Here is a 24,745-nt window from a genome sequence, read left to right on the forward strand (position 1 = left end):
CTTGAGAATTTCAGGTCTAGCTCATCCTCCTGGTATGGCAGTCTGTAATAGCTCCCCACTACCAAGTCCCTTTCCCCCTGACCTCCTTGTATTCTGACCTACAGTACCTCAGTTTGTCCCTCTTCTGATCCCATATTGATTATAGGGGACGTGTATTGTTCTGTAACATAGAGAGCAATGTCTCCCCCCAACTTTTTCCCCACTCTGTTGTGTCTGTACAGCCTATAGCCCTCAATGCCTACTCCCCAGTCATGGGTAGGGTCCCACCAGGTTTCAATTAATCCAACCAGGTCGAAGTCTTTTTTGCAAGCAGGAGTGTGAGCTCCTCCTGCTTGTTTCCCATGCTCTTAGCAGTGGTATAGAGACACTTTAGCCCCTCGATATGTGCCCTTGGTACCCCCCTGTCCTGATGTCTATTGGGCCCCAAAGTACTTATGTGGACTAGTGCATGGCTCGTGGTTCATTGATCCTAGATTATCTCTGTCTTCTGCATCCCCATCCCCAAATGAACTTAGTTTAAAGCCCTATGTAGGAGATCAGACAATGTGTAAGAGAACAGACTCTTACCTTTCGAAGAGAGATGAAGACCATCACATCCCAGCATGCCTCTTTCATAGAAGTGCAGATCATGGTTGAAGAAGCCAAAACCCACAGGATGGCACCAACCCTGGAGCTGCAAGATGATTTCTCTAATACAGTTGTCTTGATGCTTGCCATGACCGCTGACTGGGAGGATCAATGAGAAGACTACCTGCACCCCTGATCTCCTAAGCCTGGCCCCCAGAACCTTGTAGTCACTCATGATATGGCCCGGAATACTTCTGGCTGCATCATTTGTACCCACATGGATGAGGACCATGGGATATTAGTTGGAGGGCCAGATGAGGTCAGTAATTCTTGCAGTGATGTCTCAAATCCAGGCTCCAGGCAGGCAGCATACCTCCTGTACCATGGGATCCAGGCAACAGATGACTCCCTCCATTCCTCTCAGGAGGGGGTCTCCCACCATGATAACTTAGCATCTTTTCCTCCAGCTGTCTGACTGTCCCCTCAGTGTGCATGGTGGAGGTTGTGGATGTGGCTCCCTCTGTTGCACTCTCCTCCAGTGATGCCAGGGCCTCGTATCTGTTCTCCAGCTGCACTGGGGAAGTTGTCCCAGCAGTGTAATCTCTGGCTCTGGAGGTGACCATCTTCCATACATCTGCATTGGGTCCTTCCCATGTTGTCACCCCACTAGGTGTGTGGTCCTGGAGAAAATGAAAATACCCATCAATCTCATCCCCTGCAGCCCTGATCCCCTGCAGGCTGCTAACCTCTGCCTGGAGTTCCCTCACCTGCCCCTTTAGGGCCTTAAGCTGGGCACATGAGGGACCGGTGATGGGACTCCTGTTTCTCCCTCACCCCCAAGGCCATAGGGGCCTCTCCAGGCAACCCCTGAAGACATGGGGCCAGGGTGATGATAACACCCCAAGGGCTCTGTGTGGGTGGAGGCCTCAAAGGAGCCCCAGGTGGGGGGCATCACAGGGGAAGGGTTCCTGGCTGTTCGCCTGGCTGCTAGCCATGTACTTATCACCACTGAAAGACTCCTTCACTTCTGCTTGTCCAAAGTCTCTGTCCGAGGCCACCAATGCCTAGAGTTCAGGCCCCTCCTGTGTGCCGTCCTGTGTAAACTCCCATGCAAACTCCGGCACACCCTAGAAGAGTATGCCTGTTTGCATGGTCTATTCTTGCAGCTCGGGAGCATGGCTCCCTCCCAGTACAACTATATGGGGACCAGAGGGTGGAAAAACTCTTCTGGATCCCCTACAGCCGGCCCCTTACTTCATGCTCCACCCCCCCAGCCCCACCTACCTCTGTGGTAATTCCTTGCTTGGCAGAGGCAGATCCAGTGTGGTGTGGTTGGGGGGAGCTGAAGGCACATGTGTGCTACCGCACACGTGTGCCTGCTTCAGCATTTGGGCCCAACATCTTTGATCTTTCAGTGATACTAGAAAACACCAATGGTGAGATGCTAGCTGTATTGTACTTAGGGCCTTTACACCTGAGTTAGGGCCTTTACTTCAAAGAGATCTAAATTTTTCCCCAGATCTACACACTTCTTGACCACATCAACATGAGACGCTGACTGTGAAGTCATTACTGCACAGTCATCTAGTACTTGTATACTTAGTATAAACAAGTACTAAATGACTGAGCAGTAACTGGAGTTACTGCAGAGTAGCATCACTGGACAGCTTTTAGGTGACGCTGACTGCACAGTAGCTTGTTACTACTGTGCAGTAGTATCGTGTCATGCTTCCTGCCATGTGATACTACTGCACAGTAGTAATGAGCTACTACTCAGTCAGTTTCTCATGTAGATGCCACCCTTTAAAATGAAACTGAATTAACATCTTATAAATAAAGGTACTGATCTGGCAAATGGCCATGTATGGGTATGTCCTCAACTGTGGCATCTTTAGGACTGGAGCTTTGGGATGTAATTGAACATTTAAATAACACATACAATTATAATACTCATATATCAATCAAGTTTTTGAATAGGAGCTGCTAGTTTTTGAATAGGAGCTGCTAGAAAATGAGCGCTTTTGAAAACTCAGAAGCACTTATGTAGGTGCCTAAATATCTACTTAAAATTCTAACTTTAGTCATCAATTTTAAAACTTTTGCTTTTTTTGTATGGCTGCTACCCTGATGAGGAATAGAGAATTTTTACCTTGAAAAACTGATATTTTTCTAAACGTTGTCTTCACCTATATTACAGGAGGGGAATGATTGTTCTTTCTATTTTTTACTCCAATTATCTATGGGAATACAGTTTCACTTGCTTTTGAACATAATGGATCTGTTATTTCTCTGGTCTTCCTCTTACTTTTGACATATTTGCAGAATCCCTTTTTATTGCCTTGTATGTCTCTTACCAGTTACATTTCAAACTTTAATATAAAAAGTTGCATTTCAAAACATGCTTTAGCCACCTTAATTTTCTCCTTGTGTGATTTTCTTATACTTTTCCCTAATGCTATGGTTAAGTTAAGAGTTTTATATTATTCCTTTTTGAGTTTTAACTCACTGAAGAAATTCCTGTCTAGCCAGGCTAGGTTTTTATTGCACTTCCCATGCTTTTGTTGGATCAAGATAGCTTGCTCCTGTGCCCTTAAAAGGGCCTCCTTGAAATACAGCCAGCTTTCCTGGACTCCTTCCCTCCTCAGACTTTTCTCCCAGGGGATCCTGCCCACCAGTTTCCTGAGTTTGTTAAAATCAATTTTAAGCTTTTCTGTAGTCCTCCTTCCTTCCTCCCCTTAGGACTGTGAACTTTATTATTTCATGGTCATTGTCACTGAAATTACCTTTCACCTTCACATTCTCAATCAATTTCTCCCTGTTTAAGTAGCGAGTCAAGAAGAGCTTACCTTCTACTTGGACTGTCTATCATCTATATCAGTTAAAAGTTTTCCCCAACACATTCCAAGAATTTACGGGATTGCCTATGCACTGCTGTGTTTCCCCAAAAGATTCCCCAATAATTAAAGTGGCCCACGAAAACCAAGTCCTCAGATTTGAAAGCTTCCATCAGTGGTTTAAAGAAGGCCTCCTCTTCCTGGTTTGGAGGCCTGTAGCAGATACCCACCATAATATCCCCCATAACATGCTGTTGTCCCCTCTGAGCTTTACCCAGAGGCTTTCAATAGGCCTCCCTTCTACTTTGTACTGCACCTTAAAACATGTATACATCACCTTTCTATATAGAGCAGCACCTTTTCCTTTTCTTCCCCTGTGTATCCTTCCCAAGCAAGCTATACCCATCAGTGAGGTACTCCAGTCTATGAACTATCTCACCATATCTCTGTAAATCCCAATTATATTATAATTCTGTGCTTGTATTAGACCTCCAATGCTTCCTGTTTGTTACCTATGCTTTTCACATTGGTATAAGGCATCTAACTGATTGTCTTATCTTTTCCCTGAAAACATTGATAAGGCTTCTGCTGTTGCTTCCCCCTTAATACATTTTTACCAAATCCCTTGACTCTTCACTTGCCTCTGGACTTTTGTCTCCATCCCTTGGGAAGCATAGTTCATATGCCTGTGACAAATTTTTGCACAATAAATGGACAAAAGTTAGAGGAAGACCAGAGAAACAGTAGGTCCCTTATGAAATAGAAAAGGCAATCTAGTTATGGATTATACAGAGAAGTTTGAAGTATTTAATGTATATTTTACTTTAGCCTACACAAATAGGGACAGCGATCAGATGATAAGTGCAGTTGGCAGTAAAATTTGGGAAGAAGACAACATCCTAGAGTAATAGAAGAAACAAATAGGGATTAGATGCTTTCAAGACAGCAGGGCTGGATGGGATGCACCATTGGGTACTGAAGAAATTGACTGAAGTAATTTCAGACCCATTGGTTATCCTCTTTGAGAATGGGTGGAGGTCAGGTGAGGTCCCAGATGACTGGAAAAGGGCAAATATTGTATCCATCTTTAAGAAAGGAAAGAAGGAGCATCAGGCCAGTCAACCTGACCTCAGTACCTGGAAAGATCATAGAGCAGGTCCTCAAGGAATCTATTGTGAAGCACCTAGAGAAGAACAGGTGATCAGGAAGCTCTAGCCTGGATTCACTAACAGCAAGACATGCCTGACTAACATGATTTCCTTCTACCATAAGGTAATAGGTTCTGTGGATATGGGGAAAGTAGTGAATGTGATATGCTTTGATTTTAGTGGGGCTTCTGAAACTGGGACATTCTCATTAACAAGCTAGGGAATGCAGACTAGGTGACAGTGCGGTAAAGTGGCTGTATAACTAATTGGATCATCATGCTCAACCAGCAGTCATCGGGAGGGATCCCCATTTTCTGTGATAAAAAAAATTCTGAAATTTTTGGATATAAAAAAATAACCCAAAAATCCACATTTTTCCATGATTAAAATGAAACACCACTAATATATATATGGATAAATGTGGATTTTGGGTTTTTTATATAAAAAATTTTGGGATTTTTTTTTAGCAGAGAAAAGCAGGATCCCTGGTCCTCAGTAGGAGGAGGTATCGATCTGGGCTCCCAAGGACTCTGTCCTGGATTCAGTATTAATATTTTCTGTAATGATTTGATTGAAGGGATCAAGTACACACTTAGCAAATTTGCAGATAACAACAAGTTGGGTGGAGTTGCAGACATTTTGGAGGCTAGCATCCAGAATGACCTGTATAGACTGGAGAAATGGCTCACAATCAATCAGTGAGGACAAATGCAAAGTCCTGCACATGTCATGGAGTAATTGCATGCACAAATACAGACTGGAGAATGACTGGTTAGGCTGCAGTACTGAAGATTAGGACCTGGGGGTTACAGTCGACCATAAGCTGACTATGAACCAACTGTGTGCTCTTGTTTCAAAAGTGGCCGACAGCATACTGGGTGGTATTAACAATTGTCTTTTACAACTTGAGAGAAGTAATTCTTTAGCTCTATTCAGCACTGGTGAGTCCTCACTTGGAATACTGTGTCCAGTTTTGAACCCCACGCATTGAGAAGGATGTGGACAGATTGGAGAGAATCCAAGGGAGAGCAACAGAAATGATGAGGGGCCTGGGAAGCAAGACTTATGAGGAAGGATTGAAAAAACGTTGGTTATTTTAGTCAGGAAAAGAGAAAGCTGAGGGGGGGGTGGTGGAATTTGATAACAATCTTCAAATTACACAGAGACTGGAGATGGGTTTTTCTCTGCGGCTATAGGGGACAGGACTAGGAGCAATGACTATGAGGGTGATCAGGCATTGGAAGTGGCTACTTAGAGAAATTGTGGAATCTTCGTCCTTGGAGTTTTTCAAGAAGTGGTTGAACAGACACTTGGTTGAGATAGTTTAGTTGGAAATGATCCTGCCTTGAACAGGGGGCTTGTGAAGTCTCTTTTAGCCCTACTTTCCTATGATCCTATGCCTGGGGAAGAAGGGAGACCAGAAGAGCTGCTCAGACTTGATTCAGAATCATTGCTGTTCTCCAGGCATCTAGGCTGTGTGTCAGCTGTGGGAGTACAATTTCCTCAGAGAAAGTATCACCATAAAATTAGCCCAAATTTAATATATCACTGTTAAAGACATGCTTGGTAGCATATGTATCAAACCCCATTTTGAGACAGAAATCTAAAACCTGGAGCTGGTTTGAAGCTATTTAAGTTCAAAACAGGCTGATGATTCCAGTTCCCAATGAATGGCCAGAACATTTTCTTTATATGGAACCTCTTAAGACAACTGAGACTGTTCATATGCCTAATACACACCAGCGTTGGTAGGATCAGTCTCCCTGGCTTCAAGTGGGGCCACAGTGGACGGCTTCTGTTTACTTTCTCTACCTGTTCTCTAACTGTTCTATACAACCTTCATTTTATTCTAAGCTTGGATGACTACAATCGTCTGGTTACTCTGTGTAATGGGACTAATGAAGGGCTACTGAGAAGGAACCCACGAGGAAGGTTGAATGAGCAGCTGCCTACCATGGAAGATATTCGGAACTGTCTTTCACTCCAAGAGTTTGATAGTCCGCCATTTTTCCGGAATTCCAATTTCAGCTTCAGGTTTGTGCTCTGATTTCTGAAGCTTGTTTTGCCCAGGAAAAGGTTATTATTTACGTGTTTGTAGGTAGAGTTGGTCAATAGATGGTTACTTCATGTTGTTTTATCCTAAACACAGGAATGCCCTGGAAGGGTTTGAAAACCCAGATGGAACTTTTGTCTCTCCAGTGATGAGCCTTCATAACCTGGTTCACTCTTTCTTGAATGGAACCAGTGCTCTCCCTCATGCAGCAGCCAATGATCCAATTTTTGTGGTAAGTCATTTTTCTAATGCAGGGGTGTCAAACCCATCTGGCCCCATGCACTGAAGGAGAGGCATGGGGGCTGGTCTGTGGGCTGGATTGGACCCACAGATTGGCCCTGTATGCTGATTCAGTGTTCTGGAGTGGCTGGAGTGGTTTCCACATGTGGCATGTGGGGAAAACAGTAGATGTAATTTATCTTGTTTCTAGCAAGGCATCTGACACTATGACATTCTTATCAACAAGCTAAGGAATGTGGACTAGATGAAAGTGCTGTAAAGGTGGCTATATAACTGATTGGATCATCACACTCAAACAGCAGTCATTGGTAGGAGGAGGAATCAAGCTGGGTTCCCCAGGGGTCTGGCCTGGACCCCAGGGTCTGTGGTAAGGTTCATGGAGCTGCTGCAGGGCTATGCTGCATGCAGTGGCTGCTCTGCTGCTCCAGAGCATAAGCTTGAGTGGGTGCCATGCATGGCATGTGTGGGCCATCTGGTGTGTCCCACATGCTGCCTTTGGATCAATTCCAAGACCCATGGCCAGCACTGGGGGCCATATCTTTGACACCCCTTTCCTACAGTGATTGTAAATGAATGTGCCTCAATGCCCCAGCAGGGCTTTGCAGGCCTGCAGTAGTGAAATGATTTAGTCTGAGTCAATAGCTTATTTGATTGCTCATGAGGACATCTAACTTTCTGAGGCCTAAGGGAAGGGTAGTCATATAATTTAGTAAACTGGAAGATAGCAAACAGCAGTGAACAAAGTTTAATATAGTTAGCTGAGCCTGCTATACATTTTCCTTTCTCATAGACACTTGCTAAAGTCTACTTGCTTTTGTAGATTAAACCATAATTATTGGATAAAGAAATTCCACCTGTATTCTTTTCTTCCTTAGCCTTATTGTAAGCTTGTACTCCATTATTGTAGGTATTATCTCAAATAATCAGGTAGTAGCACTCTCATTTATTTCCTTCAGAGCTTTTGTATCCTTCAGTGTGGCACCTTTCTGATTCTTAAGCCTCTTTGAAGACAAATCTAGCTTTCTCATGACTGGAGGTCATTAATGAGCTGCAATCAGTAGTTCAGATGCATGCTGAAATAAGATGCCTGCTGGCAAACAGTTTTTTTTTAAATAAGAAAAAAGGAAAAAAAAAAAGGAAAGGTGGGGGTGTTACCAAATTTGCCCATTACTTTGGGGTGTGCTCATTTATTAGGGATAGTTTCTAGGGTCTTGGTGATTCTGTCAATGTGCTGCTTGTGTTACTATATGGAGCTGTATTTCTCCCTTCTGCAAGCCCTCACCCCCAGTGGAGCTATCTTGCAGGACTCAATCTCAATGGGACTGGGTTCCTCCAGTCACCAAATCAGTCATACACACAAACACACACAAATTAACGTGACACGCCTGATCTGGCCGGGCTGATCAGCATGGACAGACTGACACCCTCATATGCCAAGAATCAGTTCATAAGAGCAACAATAAAATGCAGTCAAACACAAGCACACAGGTAAACAGAATCCCTCTGAATCCGGCTGGGTGTCCAGCTGACACCCTCATGGGCCAGCATTCAGTTCACAAGGGCACGTCTGAGTCAAACTGGGTCAATCAGCCTGTACAAGCTGATCCCCTTATGTGTTTCAAACTCAGCACGTCCCAATCTTTGGCCTCTTGATGAGCAGACCCCACAATAATTTAGGCTTCACAGGGATCTTTAGCATAGGTAAAAGAAGCGTTGCTGCAGAGCACAGGAGGAAAAAGAAGCAGAGAAGGAAAAATATACCCAATTACTTCCAGTTTGCCTATAAAAGTTATTTATTGCTAAGCATATGAAATGTATAATAGTACTAGTAATAGACATGCAAAAGAAAAACAAACACAAACAATGACAATACTACCCTGGTTTCACTAAGTATTTGGGGAAACTTAGCTCAAGCTTAACTGATACAGGTCAGGTTCAGAAGTTTATGCCTAGAAAGAAGAGAGAACGCTGGGAATCTCACCGAGTCCACAGTACCCAGGCTGCAAAGCTGACAGGCACAGTCCGTAGCACAATCCTTGAAGAGAGAGACGATCTGTTCTTCCAGCATCCCAAGAACAACAGGGGATGGTGTCAGCACAGGAGTTTTCTTCTTCTTCTTTCTCCCTCTTTCCTCCTGCTTCTTCTTTTTCTTTCTCTTTCTCTTTTTTTAAGCACACACACTTACAGATTTTTATACCCTCAGTTCAGCTGCTTTGAAGCACCCTCAGTAGTGTAAATCATTGTCTTTTTTATTGACAAGGGGTTATCTGGTTTGGACCATCTCAGGAAACTGATTGATAATCAGGAAACACTTAAGATTAGGGAGTAACCCAAATACTTGGGAGCCAGCTTGAGATTCCTATGGATGGCAGATATCCTGATGGGATATCTCATGGTTTCTTCAGGAACAATAGATAGCTTGCAGTATCAGGATTTTGGATTTTTACTTGTTGTGCACAAGCCTCAGCTTAGCATGACTTTTCCAGATTTTACTATAGTCTTTTAACAGACTTAAAGCAATTATTGGGGTGCTCATAACCTTTTGTGGAGAGGACTCCCACCAGTTGTCTCGGGAAAGATACGACAACACCTGGGATTAGGGCTCCAGCAGGCTGGATGCTGTGATGAACCCTTAACCATTGTTCAAATGTTGCCCGTACCCCCTCAGACTCGGTCTCTTGCCTCAGCATTCCCTAACCCGGCAACCGAGTTTTAGTCAATCAAGTTTAAATAGGCCTCCCATAGTGGGACCGGGGAATGTACGGCCCGAGATGCCTATTAAACTTAGAGCTGTGTGTGTGTGTCTGGGGGGAGAAAAGTCCTTAGCAAATCCAGATTAGAACTGGTCTGATAAATGCTGAGCTGGGTGTGTGTGAACATGGGTTAATTAACATTGGAAGCACAGATTCCCCATCATGCAGCGCTCTCCTGCTTCTCTGGTCCCAGAATTCACTGCAGTCTCTGCTTCAGGCTTTCTGTTTTCCATCTCTCATGTAAATGAATGGTCATCTGGTTCCATCTCAGATGCAAATGAGACCGAGGGCAGTTGTTCACTCTTATCACCCTTATCTGGAGAGTTTTAGGTGCGTCTCTCACTGCATCTTAATCAGTTTCGTTTAGGTGGGGGGGGGGGGAGTCCTTTGTGAGTCAGACAGACTGCATCCTGTGCCAGGGTTGCCCAAGAATACAGAGCTGAGGCGTAACGGGGGGGGGGGGGGGGGGGGGGGCGGGGAAACCAGGGGACGGATAACACCTTACCTCTGTTTGGTCATTGTATTTATTTTGTAGGGTATTTTCCATGGAGTAGTTTGTGGGCCAAATATTTTGAAGAGTACAGTGAACAGTTCAGTAGTGGGGAAGCTTACTACCATTTTGGTATGCAATAAGTGTATGAAATGGGCTTGAGTATAATATTCTCTAACAAGCATTCTAGGGTACAAACAGCAAGTTGCTGGAAATAAAGATGCAATCAAATTCAGAGACGATATGTACTGCAGTGAAACTAACATGTTATCACGTGGAAGTACTGGAGTCCAGTTCAATCCAGTTTACCATTCATGTTAAGGTGCTAGAAGGGAGGCAAGAGTCTAGAATAGCTAGATCCTGATCTTGCAAACCAGAATGACTTCTCATACCCATTTCCAAAATCAGCATTTTAAATGTGTCCACAGAAGCAAAGTCTAGAGATCTATCTCCCTGGACACTTAAATATATAATCAAAGATATTTATACAAAGATAGTTCAATCTTACTGTGGTATTTGAATGTCATCTTTAGCCTTACATTGCTCATAACATGATCCAAAATAGTGAAAAGCCAGGATGTTCCTTGAAGCAGGCACTGTGTGCTTCTTTATGTTTAGATAGTACCTGGCACATTTACAACACAGCCATAGTCTAAGTCAGCTTAAGTTGATTTTTCTTAAACATGAAGAAGAGAACCTATTTTGAATCTCTGGCCATTTTCTCAGATACTTAAAAGTATACAAAATACAATTTATAAACTTCCTCCTGTCCTGTTTTCCTTCATTAAACTCACTGTGAAAGCTTAAGAAAATAGATGAGGTGTTAAAGAATATATTCAAGAATCAACCTTACTAGAAAATGTTCTGCCACCTTTCCTGTCCTTCTAAGCCTTTGAGTTTAGGGCTCATGTGTCTTCCCTGATTATAATAATGGCACCTTCATAAGAAGCTGTCTCTAAGGTATTTGGGTCCTAAACTACCTACAGTTTTGTTAAACTCAAACCAACCTTTTAAACTTCACTAGGGAACTATGTGTCAGGCAGTGTAGTCTATGGAACATTGGCTTAATGACTTTTCATCATTAAGTACTGTTTAATGAGTGAATAGCTGCATTCTGCATTGGTGTAACCAGCTGAGTGGGTGGCCTTATGTAGAGCCCATTACAGTAATCCAAACCTTGAGGTGACAAAAGCACAGATAAATATAACAAGAGTTGCATCTGAAGGAGCAAGTTACCACCTTGTTACCAAATGTCTTAATATCAACCCTATCCCTATTCAGATCACCCAAAAGCTGCCAGGGACAAAACAATCCTCTAAGCCAGTGGTTCTGAACTGGGGGTACATGTACCCCCAGGGGGTACATGAAGCCTCATCAGGGGGTACATGAGATATATTTCATGCATTGTCTAACACAGGTCAAAGGGCCTAAAAAAAGTCTTGACAAATTGCTGGGGTTCTACTGCCATAAAACGTGCATGTGCGTGGAAACCAGATATCCTATTCCTGCTCCATGCCTCAACCTCACACTGGAAATGTTGCTCCTAGGGGGTACGGGAAATCTCACTCTGAGACCAAGGGGTACGTAGACTGAAAAAGGTTCAGAACCACTGCTGTAAGCTAACTAATCTTAAAGAAATTAATAATTTGTGTTAGGCAGAATGGGGCCAAAATGTGTTTACAGTTCTTTAATGATCTTTCCTGTGGTGGACAGCAAGATGATCCCTTTGTAATTTCCAAAAGATTGTCACACTCCCTAAGGTCATCTGGGATTTCCTAATCGTTCCAAATCCTTAAGTTGAGGACATGGAGCTGTGATATGAGCTTCTCTCCCCCTTGTTTGAAGATTTCAGTGGGGATTCCATCAGTTCCAGATGCTTGGTATTCTTCACCTGCTTGATGGCTTTCCTTACCTCATCAAGGGTTGAAGGGATTCCAAGATCATCTCTGACTGGGTGTTGTTGGATGGAGTTGAGAATGCTCTTATCAGCAACAGAATCTTGATTGACAAGATCTTCAAAATGCTCCTTCCAACAGAATTGGTTGCTTCTCTTTCTTTGATCAGGTCTCCTCCATCCTTAGGATGGTATGCGAATGGTGGTTCTCTGTAATGGATCTATCACAGATCCCTTTGAGGTTAAGATGGGAGCTAAGTAAGGCTGTGTCATTGCTCCAATATGCTTCTTGATATTCCTTACCGTGATGCTACATTAGATCACCAACAAGCTTCAAGTCAGAATGGAGCTAAACTATTGAATAAATGGTAAACTGTTTAATCTCAGCTGACTGTGAGCCAAAACCAAGACCACCCCAATCTCAATCATTGAACTTCAGTATGCTGATGACACTGCAGTCTGTGCTTACTCAGAAGCAGACCTTCAGGCAATTGTTGACATCTTGTTGAAGGCATATGAGAAAATGGGACTGACGCTTAACATTCAGAAGACTAAAGTTCTCTATCAACAAGTTCTTAATTAGCAATCACCAGCTCCAGTAATTCAGATTCATGGTGAGACTCTGGAGGAAGTTGAATATTTCCTGTACCTTAGAAGCCATCTCTCACAGAAGGCTGACATCAACAAAGTAATCCAATGTTGCCTCAAATGTGCAAATTCAGTCTTTGGACACCTGAGGAAATAGGTATTCAAAGAACGGGACATCCAATCCAAAACCAAGCTCATGGTTTATAAAGCAGTAGTGATCCCTACCTTACTGTACAAAGCTGAGATGTGGACAGTGTACAGGAGACGCCTCAAGTCATTGGAGAAGTACTGTCAATGCTGACTGTGGAAGATGCTTCAAATCCAGTGGGAAGATAGGTACACCAAAGTTAGTGGATTCTCATAAGCAACCACCACAAGCATCGAGGCGACGATCATCTGACACCAACTTTGCTGGGTCGGCCGTGTCATCCAGATGTCTGACTCTAGACTCGTGAAGCAAGTTTTATTCACTCAGCTCAGTCAAGGTGGATGTTCAAGAGGAGGGAAAAGAAAGCTTTTCAAGGACTCCCTCAAGGCCAACTTGAAAAAAATGCAACACTGAGTCAAGTCATGGAAAATTATCACTCAGGACCACTGCAAATGGAGGAAGACCCGGATGATCTCCATCCACGGCTGCTGAAAGAATTGGCCAGTGTCATAGCTGAGCTGCTGGCACAGCTGTTCATGCACTCGTGGTGCTCCGGCCAGGTCCCTGAGGACTGGAGAAGGGCCAATGAGGTGCCCATTTTCAAGAAAGGGAGAAGGGATGAGCCAGGTAACTTTACACCAGTCAGTCTTACCTCTGTTCCTGGGAAACTGCTAGAGAAAATAATCAAAGAACACATTTGTGCAGGCCCAGCAGGGGAAATGATGCTGAGGCGAAACCAGCATGGGTTTGTCACAGGTAGATCCTGCCTGACAAACCTTGTAGCCTTCTATGACCAGGTCACACACTGCCTGGACGTGGGAGCTGAGGCTGATGTCATCTTCCTGGACTTTAGGAAGGCCTTTGACACAGTTTTGCACCCTATCCTCATTGGGAAGCTAGCAGACTGTGGAGTGGATGCCTACACGGTCAGGTGGGTGGCCAACTGGCTTAGGGACTGCATCCAGAGAGTGGTGGTGGATGGTTCCTTCTCGTCCTGGAGGGAGGTGGGCAGTGGGGTCCTGCAGGGTTCGGTCCCTGGACCGATATTATTCATCAGCGATTTGGACGAGGGTGTGGAGAGCACCCTCTCCAAGTTCGCTGATGATACCAAGTTATGGGGAAAAGTTAGTACACAAGAGGGCAGGGAGCAGATTCAGGCTGACCTGGACAGGCTGGATCAATGGGCAGAGAGAAATAGGATGTAATTTAATAAAGATAAATGTAAGGTACTCCACCTGGGAAGGAGGAATCCCCAGCACACCTATAGGTTAAGGAGTGTCCTTCTCAGCAGCTGGGAGGCAGAGAGGGATCTTGGAGTCATAACTGACTCCAAGATGAACAAGAGCCGGCAGTATAACGAGGCCATCAACAAGGCCAATCGCACCTTGTCGTGTATTAGTAGGTGCATGACTAATAGAACAAAGGAGGTGGTGCTCCCCCTCTATGCAACACTGGTCAGGCTGCAGTTGGAGTACTGTATCCAGTTTTGGGCGCCGCACTTCAAGAGGGACGCGGGGAATCTTGAGAGGGTCCAGAGGAGGGCCACTCGCATGATTAGTGGCCTTCGTGATAGACCCTACCGGGGGGGAGGTTGAGAGAGCTGAATCTCTTCAGCCTTCACAAGAGACAGCTGAGGGGAAATCTTGTGGCCGCCTATAAATTTATTAGGGTAGGTCAATGGGGAATAGGGGAAGCACTGTTTACTAAGGCACCCCAGGGAGTGACTAGGAATAACAGGTGTAAACTAGTTGAGAGTGGATTTAGGTTAGATATTAGGAAGAAAATTTTCACAGTAAGGGTGGCCAGGATCTGGAATGAACTTCCAAGAGAGGTGGTGCTATCACCTAGCTTGGAGGTCTTCAAGAGGAGGCTACATAGTCACCTGGCTGGGGTCATCTGACCTCGGTCCTCTTTCCTGCCAGGGGCAGGGGGTTGGATATGATGATCCATTGTGGTCCCTTCCGACTCTACAATCTATGAATCTATGAATCTATGAGAGTCTGCTGCAAGGATTTCAGTACTTCGAAACCTTAGAATGACAACAGGAGATGGACAAATGGGAATGGCAGAAACAGTGTGTTGTGGACTGAATGAAGAATCCAGAAACACGCACCCTACGTGAAAACACATGCCCTAATTGCAACAGAGTCTGTCAATCCCAGTTCAGCCACATTACCCATCTTCAGATCCACAGATAAGACAATCATGGAAGAAAATCATCCTTGACTGTGAGGGACTGCTGAAGAAGCAGACATTTCTTTAAGTTTTCAAGACCCTTAATAAAAGGTCCCCTTTTTCGATAATTATGGTTGTGTTGCTCATTATCATCTACCTCTCACCTCCTCTCTGTTGGCTTCCCTCTGATTCACAGGTGATAATTGTCCACTGCCCTTTCAAGCAATGAAGTGTATTAACATAATTAGGATAAGCTAAAGCAATTAGTCTGACTTGTATTTAACTTGGACTGTGGCTGCCTCTTTCTCAGACATGATTAAGAGTGCTTGAGGCCTGAAAGCTTGTCTCCTATTTTTACCAACTGTACAAGCTGGTTCAATAAAAGAGATTATCTAATCTGACAATTCTTGCTTCTATCATACTCCTCCACTATCACAACTACATCAATGTTTTTTCCTGTCTTATACTGTTATAGCCACTACAGGAGTTTTCATTCTTGGGAGTGTCTTGAGTGCCCTCTAGTGGGTAACCTAAAAGTTTGACTCCCGGAAGAAATGTTTGGATTTAAAAAGCAGAGATCAGAGATCATCTTTGAGAACTTGGCACATCTGAAAATCAGACCATATATTTAGCCTTCTAAGGTCCACCCTAATTTAAGAGATGAAGATAATGAGTGAAAAGAGCAGAAAAAAAGAGGAAAACCTATGCATTTCAAAAATTGGCACTCTGAAGAAAATGAGTCATTTGCCTAAATGTGTTTACATGCAGAAGGTATAGAAGACTGTTTCCAACTCATGAGGATCACCTCTTTCTACAGAATTTTTGAAAAATGTAATATATGTTGTGGTTTCAGAGTTCTGACATAGTTACAGTAGTGTTTTTACTTGGAGGGAAGTTTTCTAATGAGGGGAGAGACTAAACAGACCTTTCTTGGTCCCTAAACATATATGTTACATGCACGTTAGACTGTGTAGATTCAACTGCAATTATTTTTTAAACAATCTTACTAACTTACCAAGATGCAGCTTCTACCCTCTACTCCTTAAACCTCACTTCCCAATACGGTTCATGTTGACTCAGGATGGAGGAATGAAACACCCTACCCGCCCAGTGCATAGTGACATATTCCCCCATTTTCCTTTAACTTATACCTTTTAGTGCCTTTTATTACCTCTATATAATAGTTACTATATAATAGTAACTATATAATAATTATATTAGTTTAGATTTCTTGCCTTTATCAGTGCAATGTGGAACTCATGTACCAGAGCAGTGTTGTCTAATTTTTTCACACCATGGGCCAGATAGGCAGTGCTAGGTCTCTCTGCAAATCAGATCTGGCTGCAGGGAATTGTGCAGCCTGACCTTGATCCATCTGCCTGGGGTGGGGACAGGACAGAGTGGCCCTGATCTGATGCGTGAGGGGTGGGGGAAAGCAGCTCAGTCCTGGTCCTAGTACCAGTCTGGATGCACAAGGCAGGGTGGGGGGTCGGGGCAGAACAGGCCCAGTCTGGATGTGTGTGGGGTGGGGTGGAGCAGCTCTAATCTGGACATGTAGGAGGAGGGGGGGGTTGAGCAGCCAGGCTCTGAACCCAACATGGGGGAGGTAGGGTAGAATGACCCCAATCTGGGCATGCAGTTTGCAGGGGGAACAGCTTGGTCCAAACTAGATGTGCAAGGGGCAGTCTGCCCCAACCCTGCTGTTCAGACAACGGCCTAGGTGAGGCTGGATCAGCTGGGTGGAGCTTCTGTTGCTCCCCACTTCCAAGTTTGTGAAATTTGTATGTCATGGCTCTGCAGGCTGGATTTGACTGGTGGGCCTGAGTTTGAGCACTCCTAGACTAGAGACTCTTGCTCTAATTTCTGTTGGGCTGACTTTGGCCTAGAGTTCAGCTGTAAACTAGTTTATGAATTCATGAAAAGAAATGAGAACATGTCCCTTTCCTCTGTCATGGGTCAGTTACTCTTCAGGATACATGATGAGGAGAGAGTAGACGTTGCCAAGTACCTATTCCTAATCAGGTGGGCAGGGAATGGCTGGCAGGGTGGGAGCTTTGCTTCCCCAGTCCAATGGCCAGTACAGCTGAACTACCAAGGTAAAAGGCTGGCAAGAAAGAAGTTGAGACCAAACTGTGATGCTCTCTGACTCACAGCTTGAGCCTTTCTCTGCTGCTGAAGCAGGGGAACTGATGCACTTAATCAAGGATGATTGGTGCCTTGCAGTGTAGCTTTGATGAGTTCCATACCCTACAGTGCTACAGTATCTATCTGCAGTACTTGTACAGTTCCCTTCTACTGCTGTGTCTTTCCTTACAATATGTCACGTCCAGATGATTTTTTAAAATATAAAATGTTGAAATTAGGTGTTAAATGTGCCTGTGGCATGTGTGTGTATTTGAATCTGCAGATTCTTCACTCTTTTACTGATGCTGTCTTTGATGAATGGATGAAGCGAGTTAACCCATCTGACAGTGTTTGGCCTGAGGAGCTGGCACCTATTGGCCACAATAGGCTGTATAACATGGTCCCTTTCTTCCCTCCAGTGACCAATGATCAACTTTTTCTAACTGCAGAGCAACTTGGTTACACCTATGCCATTGAGCTGCCGGGTAAGTTGCTGAAGTGTGAAAGGAGTTCCGTGGTAAGATGCATGGCAGTTCAAACTTTCATACACAGACATTCAGATATGAAAGCCCTAAGGAGAACAGTTATTTCCCTATGGCCTGGGGGAAAGTATGTATCTTCTGTCTTGATTCTCAGCCATAAATCTGCTCTGGAAGTTAGCATTTCAGCCAATCCAGTTGTCTCTTACAAACCAAATAAGAGTAGGTAATGGAATATCACTCTTCACACCTCTCTCTCTCTCTCTGTCCCCACCCCTCCCCTGCCCCTGCCCCTGCCCCTGCCCAAGCCTCACACTCAAGGGTTAGAAAACTTGCTTAGGATTTGGGCAAACAATACCCGTATTCTGGCTCCACTGCCCTGTTTTGAGCTGGGACCTGAACAGAGGTCTCCAGTGCAAGGGCTCTAACATTATAACACAATGAATTTGTCTCTTACACATAACCTACACACCACAGCCTGATTCTTTGTGGGCTCTTGTTGTTGCATTGATACAAATAATAGTTATGCAGTTGTTAGAGTTATTCATCTTCCTTGTGATTTGTAGGAGCAAAAATATTCCCAGTCTATAACTAAGATGTTGTTTCTTTACAGAGGCATTTGAAGAAACTCATGCTTGGGCTGTAATGGTTGGTTCCATACTTGGAGGAGCACTAATCGCTTTAATTGTACTAATTCTGCTGCTTGCACTCTTTCAGCACAGAAGACAGAGAAAAGGCTTTGAACCATTAATGAATGTAAGCTTCAATAGAAAAAAATATACAGAAGAGGGCTAGTACTGTAGCACCGCTTCTACAAGTACATGAAATAAAAATGGACTTGATTAATTGATCAGTCCTTAGCTAGATGTTTAACTAATAGGCTCACACACACTCCTTTGATGGGTACATTTTCCTAATCTCAACTTTTTCTGTCACTAGCAGTCCTCAGGTTTATGTCCTCAAACATTTTGAAGCAAGACATGAGAGGGGAAGATGTAGCCTAAGATAGACTCTGGTCACAGGAAAATGTTAGTCTATCTGTAGCTTGTGTTTCCTAAGACCTGTTCTCCATAGGTTTAAATCATGATGCCTCTACTTGAGAGAAGGGTAAGTGTGTGAATCATTTTCCTTCAGTCCGTGCATAAACAAATACTACTATAATAGGCAGAATTTCTTTAATTATATATCCTTGAATAACAGACCATTCTACAGTTCTTAGGAAAGTGTTGTAAATGAATGATGTTATTAAACAAATTAATTCAAAGATGCCTGTCTTGGAGGGGAGCAGAGGTCCAGCTAGATGGCATATCATAAGGGACCTGTGGAGCCTCAGAATCTGTTTAAGCCTCAGTGGGCATGTCTACATTTGCACCTGACTGCTCTGTTGTTACTGTACCATTACTGCACAATCCCAGCAGTGCATGGGTTATTTTCAACCGTACTGCGCAGTAGCAACAATAGGTTGCTATTGCTCAGTAGTGTTGGCATCACAGTTCTTGCTAGCTGATGCTATGTCACCATAGTGACAAGCCGCGGCCTTGTAGCTCACCACTATGGCGGCGTAGCATTTCATGTAGGCATGCCTATCAGTCCTTTTGATTTTTACTCATAAAATAAACACCAAAAATGCCTCTAAACTAAAATTTCTCAATGTCCAATTAGATAAAGAGCAGGAATTCATTTGTAACTAAACAGAGACACTTCTGTTTGACAGCAGGGATCTGAGTCAGGCACTGAATTCTGCACTGGCCCTTTTTCACTTCGGCTTTACTTTAACTTCTTGGTCTATATTGAAAGAAGGGAGGTTGCTGGGATTCCAACACAGGAAGTAGTCAGGGATCATAGGAATGCAAAGAGCTCTCAGTAGCTCGGAGTATTAGGATTTCAGAGATGCAGGGATGAGAGTATGTGGACCAATGGTGAGATATCAGGTAGGATAGTGAAGACGACCCCTATGTAGGAAGGTGAAGAGGACCTCTACATACCTTCAAGGGGCCATAATTCTATATTGAATCTTTGGCTCAACTCTGACAGAAAGATCATTTGATGTCTCTAACTGCAATTGCTGCTCTTCTCGAATTCCATACATTTACACTTATCAGTGACCATATACATGAATATATTAAAATGTATTGATTTACAGGATAGAATAGCAAACCATTTTGCATGTCTAATAGTTAAATGTTCAGACCACGAGATTTTTTTTTTTCTGTAAATACTGTCAGGTGGAGAAGAAATCTAGTAATTCAAATTTTCTACTAAATATTGTAGTATCACTGAACTGATGTTGCTTGTGTTCATTTTAATTAGTGACTTAGAAAAACATATTCATTCTTATAAGTGTGGAAAAAGCTTTTTGCTGTTAAGACACTAGACTTAGTGTGTTGTCCAAGGTTTGGGATGCAGATATTGAACATCTCACCTGGACAAGATTCAGATACTTTTGTTCCTGGGCTGGGGATGGGAGAGGAAGATTATGTTAATTTGTTACTACCTGATTTTATTTCTGACTCTACTAGAAGAATGGCTTAGCAATGAATTTTTCTATATGTTCTTGAGAACATTTTTCCTCCCATAACTTAAGTGCTTGAGTGCTGGATGGTTTTTGTTGCTTCTGTGCATCTGTTTATCCTCATATTAATGGGCTTTGTTATTGCTGTGTTTTATATATGGTAACTTTTATAGAATTTACTTTGTTATTTCATAGAAAAATAATGGTTTGGTTTTGTAGATCTGAGTAAAAAGTCAATGTAGTTCAAGGTCTGTATCCCATTTTTTCATAGTTAGAAAGATAAACTCCTTTGTAGAGATGTGCAGATCTTTTTTATATACTTAGTTCATTTCCAGTATGTCATCCAATTATCATTTCTGCTAAAAAGTACTTGTTTCTAAACTACTAACTTTTGGGATCTGAGAATATTTTATAAGATACAGTAAATATACTTGTGGTATGTAACAAAGATTTTACCTATGATTATATTAGTAAAATATCTTAAACCAATTTATTCAGTACTATGTGGGATTACTATCATTATTTTTTTGTTCTCCAATAGCTCTTCCTGTTCTTGCCTACCATTACACTTCCCATAAGCAGTATATAAAGGATTCCAACTTCTCCTGTGCTCTCTAACAGTGTGAAGGCCCTGTAGTAAAATGCAAAGTTGTTTAGAGATGACTTAATACCTTTATCACTTATCATCAGGTTCAACCCACTCTCCAAAACAATGGAAAGGGAGACCTATGCTGGTTTGAGAGTGAAGTCAAAATTATTATTACTTACTTCCATAGTTTGGAATTTAAATTCCATCTCTCCAAGAACCACTTTCTGATTTTATTTTAAAATCCTATGTGTGCAGAGTGGTGATTCTCTGCTGACTGTCTTGCACCAAGCATTGCAAAACCTAATTTACAGGCCCCTATGTGCCCAGTGTAGTTGGTAACAACCAGTGTAGGCACTTGACCTCATCATCAGGGATCCTGATTTTCTCTGAAAAAAAAAATCCCCAATTTTCAGATTAAAAAGGTGATGTTTCCTTAAGAGGGCAATTCTTACAGCTCAAAAAGAGGCCATCCCCACTCAGTTAAAAAGCAGGAAAGGGGCCAAGAGACCTGCTTGGCTCAATAGGGATATTAGGGAACTTCTGAAAAAGAAAAAAAAAGCATATAAGCAGTGGAAAAGCAGTTCAGCATCCAGAGAGGAGTACAAACATGTGGACAGGGTCTGCAGGTAGGAGACATGGAAAGCCAAGGCAGGTGTGGAGATCAATCTGGCAACTGAAATAAAAGATAACAAAAAGTCCTTCTATAGGTACAGAGAGAGCAAGAAAAAATCAAGCTCCACTGTGGGACCCCTACTGAATACGGGGAGCAACCCACAGTTGATCCCCATGAAAAAGCAGAGCTCCTAAATACTTACTTCACATTGGTATTCCTGAAATCAGATGGGAGCTGTTCACCTGTCCAGAGGCCCAGGGAAGATGTGGAAGACAACAGTCCGCATGAAATCAGTCCCAAACAGGTGAGGATACTCTTAGAACATTTGAATGTGTTCAAGTCGGCTGGGCCAGATGATCTGCATCTGAGAGTCCTGAAAGAACTGGATGAGCTCATAGTAGGGCCCCTGGCGAAGCTGTTTGAAGAGTCGTGGGACTCAGGAGTGGTCCCAAATGACTGGAAGAGGGCTAACGTGGTACCCATCTTTAAAAAAGGGAAGAGAGATGACTCTGCAAACTATAGACAGGTCAGTCTGACCTCGGTCCTGGGCAGAATATTTGAAAAAATTGTCAAGGAGGCACAAGCTTGCAACTGGTGGTGTAGTAAGAAGCAACCAGCACAGCTTTGTCAAGGGTAGGTTGTGCCTGGTGTCCTTTTACAAGCAGGTAACCAGCTGGACAAGGGACATGAGGTTGACATCATTTACCTAGACTTCAGCAAGGTTTTTGACACTGTTTCCAATGAGATTCTTTCATTTAAGCTGGAGGGTACTGGCTTAGACCAGTCTACAGTGAGGTGGGTTGGCAATTGGCTCAGAGGCTGATCCCAGAGGGTTGTAATCGATGGGATGGCCTCATCCTGGAGGGCTGTCTTCAGTAGTGTCCCCCAGGGATCAGTGCTTGGGTCCATGCTCTTTAACATTTTTATCAATGATTGGGATGAGAGGGTGAAAAGCACAATGATTAAGTTTGCAGATGACACCAAGCTTTGGGGAAATATGGGCACATCTGAGGATAGGGTAAGGATCCAGTATGACCTTGACAGACTGGTCATATGGGCTGAATGCAGTCAGATGAGGTTCAACAGGGACAAGTGCCAGGTCCTTCATCTGGGTAGGAAGAACCTTCACCACAACTATACAATGGCTGGCACTACATCTGAAAGGGACTTAGGGGTGACAATCGACCAGAAGATGAATATGAGTCAACAGTGCAGCGTAGTTGCCAGCAGGGCAAATAGAACTCTGGCTAATATCAGCCGATGTGTTGCGAACAGATCCAGAGAGGTACTCCTCCTCCTCAGGTCTGAACACCACACTTCAGGAAGGATGTGGATAGGCTCCAAAAGGTACAGTGAAGGGCCACCCATATCATGGGTGTCTGGTGCCTCTTGAGTTGGGGGGGGCACATGCTGACACAAGTCAGCAACTGGGGGAGGGATCTCCTGCAGCTGATCTTACTCACCTTAAAAGTGGCCGCGCTGCTTCCGGAACTCCCACAGCCACTTCTGGAAATGGCACAGCACTAGCAGGGGGGGCACTGGTGCTCCCGCCTGCCCCCCTGCCCACTAGCTAAACAGGGAGTGCAGCCTGTCAGGGGATGCACTGGTGCTTTCAGGGGGTGCACCCCCATGCACGCCCTACATGTCACCCCTGACCCGTAAGATTAGGGGCCTGGAAGATAGGCCTTATAAGGAGAGACTGGGTTTGTTGAGTCTGAGCAAGAGAAGACCTGATAGCTGCCTACAAGTATGTCAAGGGTAAATACCAAGATCTAGCGTAGCAACTCTTCAGAAAGTTACCCCTTGGGAGGACAAGGAGCAATGCGCACAAGCTAATTGGGGAAAAATTTAGGCTGGACATAAGGAAAAACTTCTTTTCTGTAAGGGTATCAAGAATCTGGAACATACTCCCAGCAGAGGGGGTGCAGTCGCCATCCTTGAAGGTGTTCAAGAGGAGGCTGGACAAGCACCTTGCTGAGCTTGTTTGAGCCCAATAACTTCCTGCCCATGGCAGGGGACCAGACTTGATGATCTTATAGGTACCTTCTGGTCCTTTGATTCTATGATTTCATAAAAAAGTAACCCAAAATCGACATTTTTCCATGATCAAAATGAAACACCACTATATATATAGTGGTGTTTTATTTTGATCACGGAAAAATGTTGATTTTTGGGTTACTTTTTTAAATCCAAAAATTGTTTGTTTTTTTTTTAAATCAGAGAAAACTAGGATCCCTGATCATGATATAAAGCTTGGGGAGTCTCAGGTGCTTGAGAATGGGTTCTACAAAAACCAATAAAAAAAGCCAACCAATAGGGAATGCTGAGGGCAGGATTATGATTTCAGCCTCTCTCTCCTCTGTGGCATAGATGAAGGCAGAGTCCTTTCTCCACTTTGTGTATATAGTCCAGACCCTTTTCCTAAAACCCTTCTTTTGACAACAGAGCAGGGACAGTCCTTCCTTTAAAACACAAGAAGAGGAACAACATCCACATTTTGGACCTGGTTACCTCTGTCATTTCTTAGATCTTGTCAAAGGTGTCAGTAGCATGCCTTAGGTACCTCTACTTGATCTGGCCATAGACTCTGCATAGGGTCCTTCCCCTAGATTTTTTCTAATACACAAAGTAGCATGTTTACTCTTGCTGTGACCCCTGAGTTCACAATATTCTTCTCTGATACAGTTTTCTTCCTGCTGAGTTTTGGTTTCCAACTTGTGTCACTCAGTTCTTGAGCTGCTTACTTTACCAGCAGGGAGATGGCAGTCACTGCATCATTACAGCTGTCTTCCCCATGGTTAACTGCCAAATTTTAATCTAGGAGATTACTCTGAAGCTGAGTGTGCTATTTTTCTGCTATACCTGCATGATAGACTCCAAGGGCTTTGGAGGTAAGATGGGAAGCTACTTCAAAATTAAAAGCAATCTTTCTTGTTGGACATTGCAGGAATTGACCATGAAGCTGTCCTATAGGACTTGCTTCCATGTTCATAGGCTCATAGGAAAATAGGGCTGGAAAAGATCTTAAGTCATCTAGTCTAGCCCCCTGCTCAAGGTAGGATCACCCCTAACTAAATCATCCAAGCCTGTTCAACCTCCTCTTGAAATTTCCAAGGATGGAGACTCCACAATTTAACTAAGTGGCCGCTTCTAATGCCTGATAAATCTCATAGTCAAATTTTTTCTCCTAATCTTCAACCTAAATTTCTCCTGCTGAAGCTTGAAGCCATTGCTTCTAGTCCTGCCCCCTATAGCCACAGAGAAAAGCCCATAACCAGCCTCTGTATAATCACCCTTCAGGTATTTGAAGATTGTTATCAAATTCCCCCATCAGTGTTCTTTCTTCCAGACTAAAATCACTCTATTTTTTTCAACGTTACCTCATAAGTCTTGCTTCCCAGGCCACTAATCATTGGTGGCATGTAGGGGGTGCATATGCACCTCCTGAGATTGGTGGTGCACTGCCTGAGAGAACCGCAACCGCCACTGCCAGCAGCACCTGTGGGCCATTGCCTCTTGCCACCTCACTCCCTCTCGC

The 24,745-nt window shown here is 43.6% G+C and overlaps 1 protein-coding gene across 1 annotated transcript in view; it reads left to right on the forward strand.

Moving 5' to 3' along the window:
- The window catches only part of DCT (dopachrome tautomerase), a 78,989-nt gene extending 58,495 nt beyond the window's left edge, over positions 1-20,494 (forward strand). Inside the window, exons 6-9 of the mRNA XM_006270182.3 lie at positions 6,404-6,583; positions 6,699-6,834; positions 17,298-17,499; positions 18,107-20,494. Coding sequence (XP_006270244.1) covers positions 6,404-6,583; positions 6,699-6,834; positions 17,298-17,499; positions 18,107-18,288 — 700 coding nt within the window. The 3' untranslated portion in view covers positions 18,289-20,494. The remainder of the gene's footprint in view (positions 1-6,403; positions 6,584-6,698; positions 6,835-17,297; positions 17,500-18,106) is intronic.
- Positions 20,495-24,745: the final 4,251 nt, after the last annotated feature.

The sequence above is a fragment of the Alligator mississippiensis genome, chromosome 1 (assembly GCF_030867095.1).
Source record: "Alligator mississippiensis isolate rAllMis1 chromosome 1, rAllMis1, whole genome shotgun sequence".
NCBI lineage: Eukaryota > Metazoa > Chordata > Crocodylia > Alligatoridae > Alligator > Alligator mississippiensis.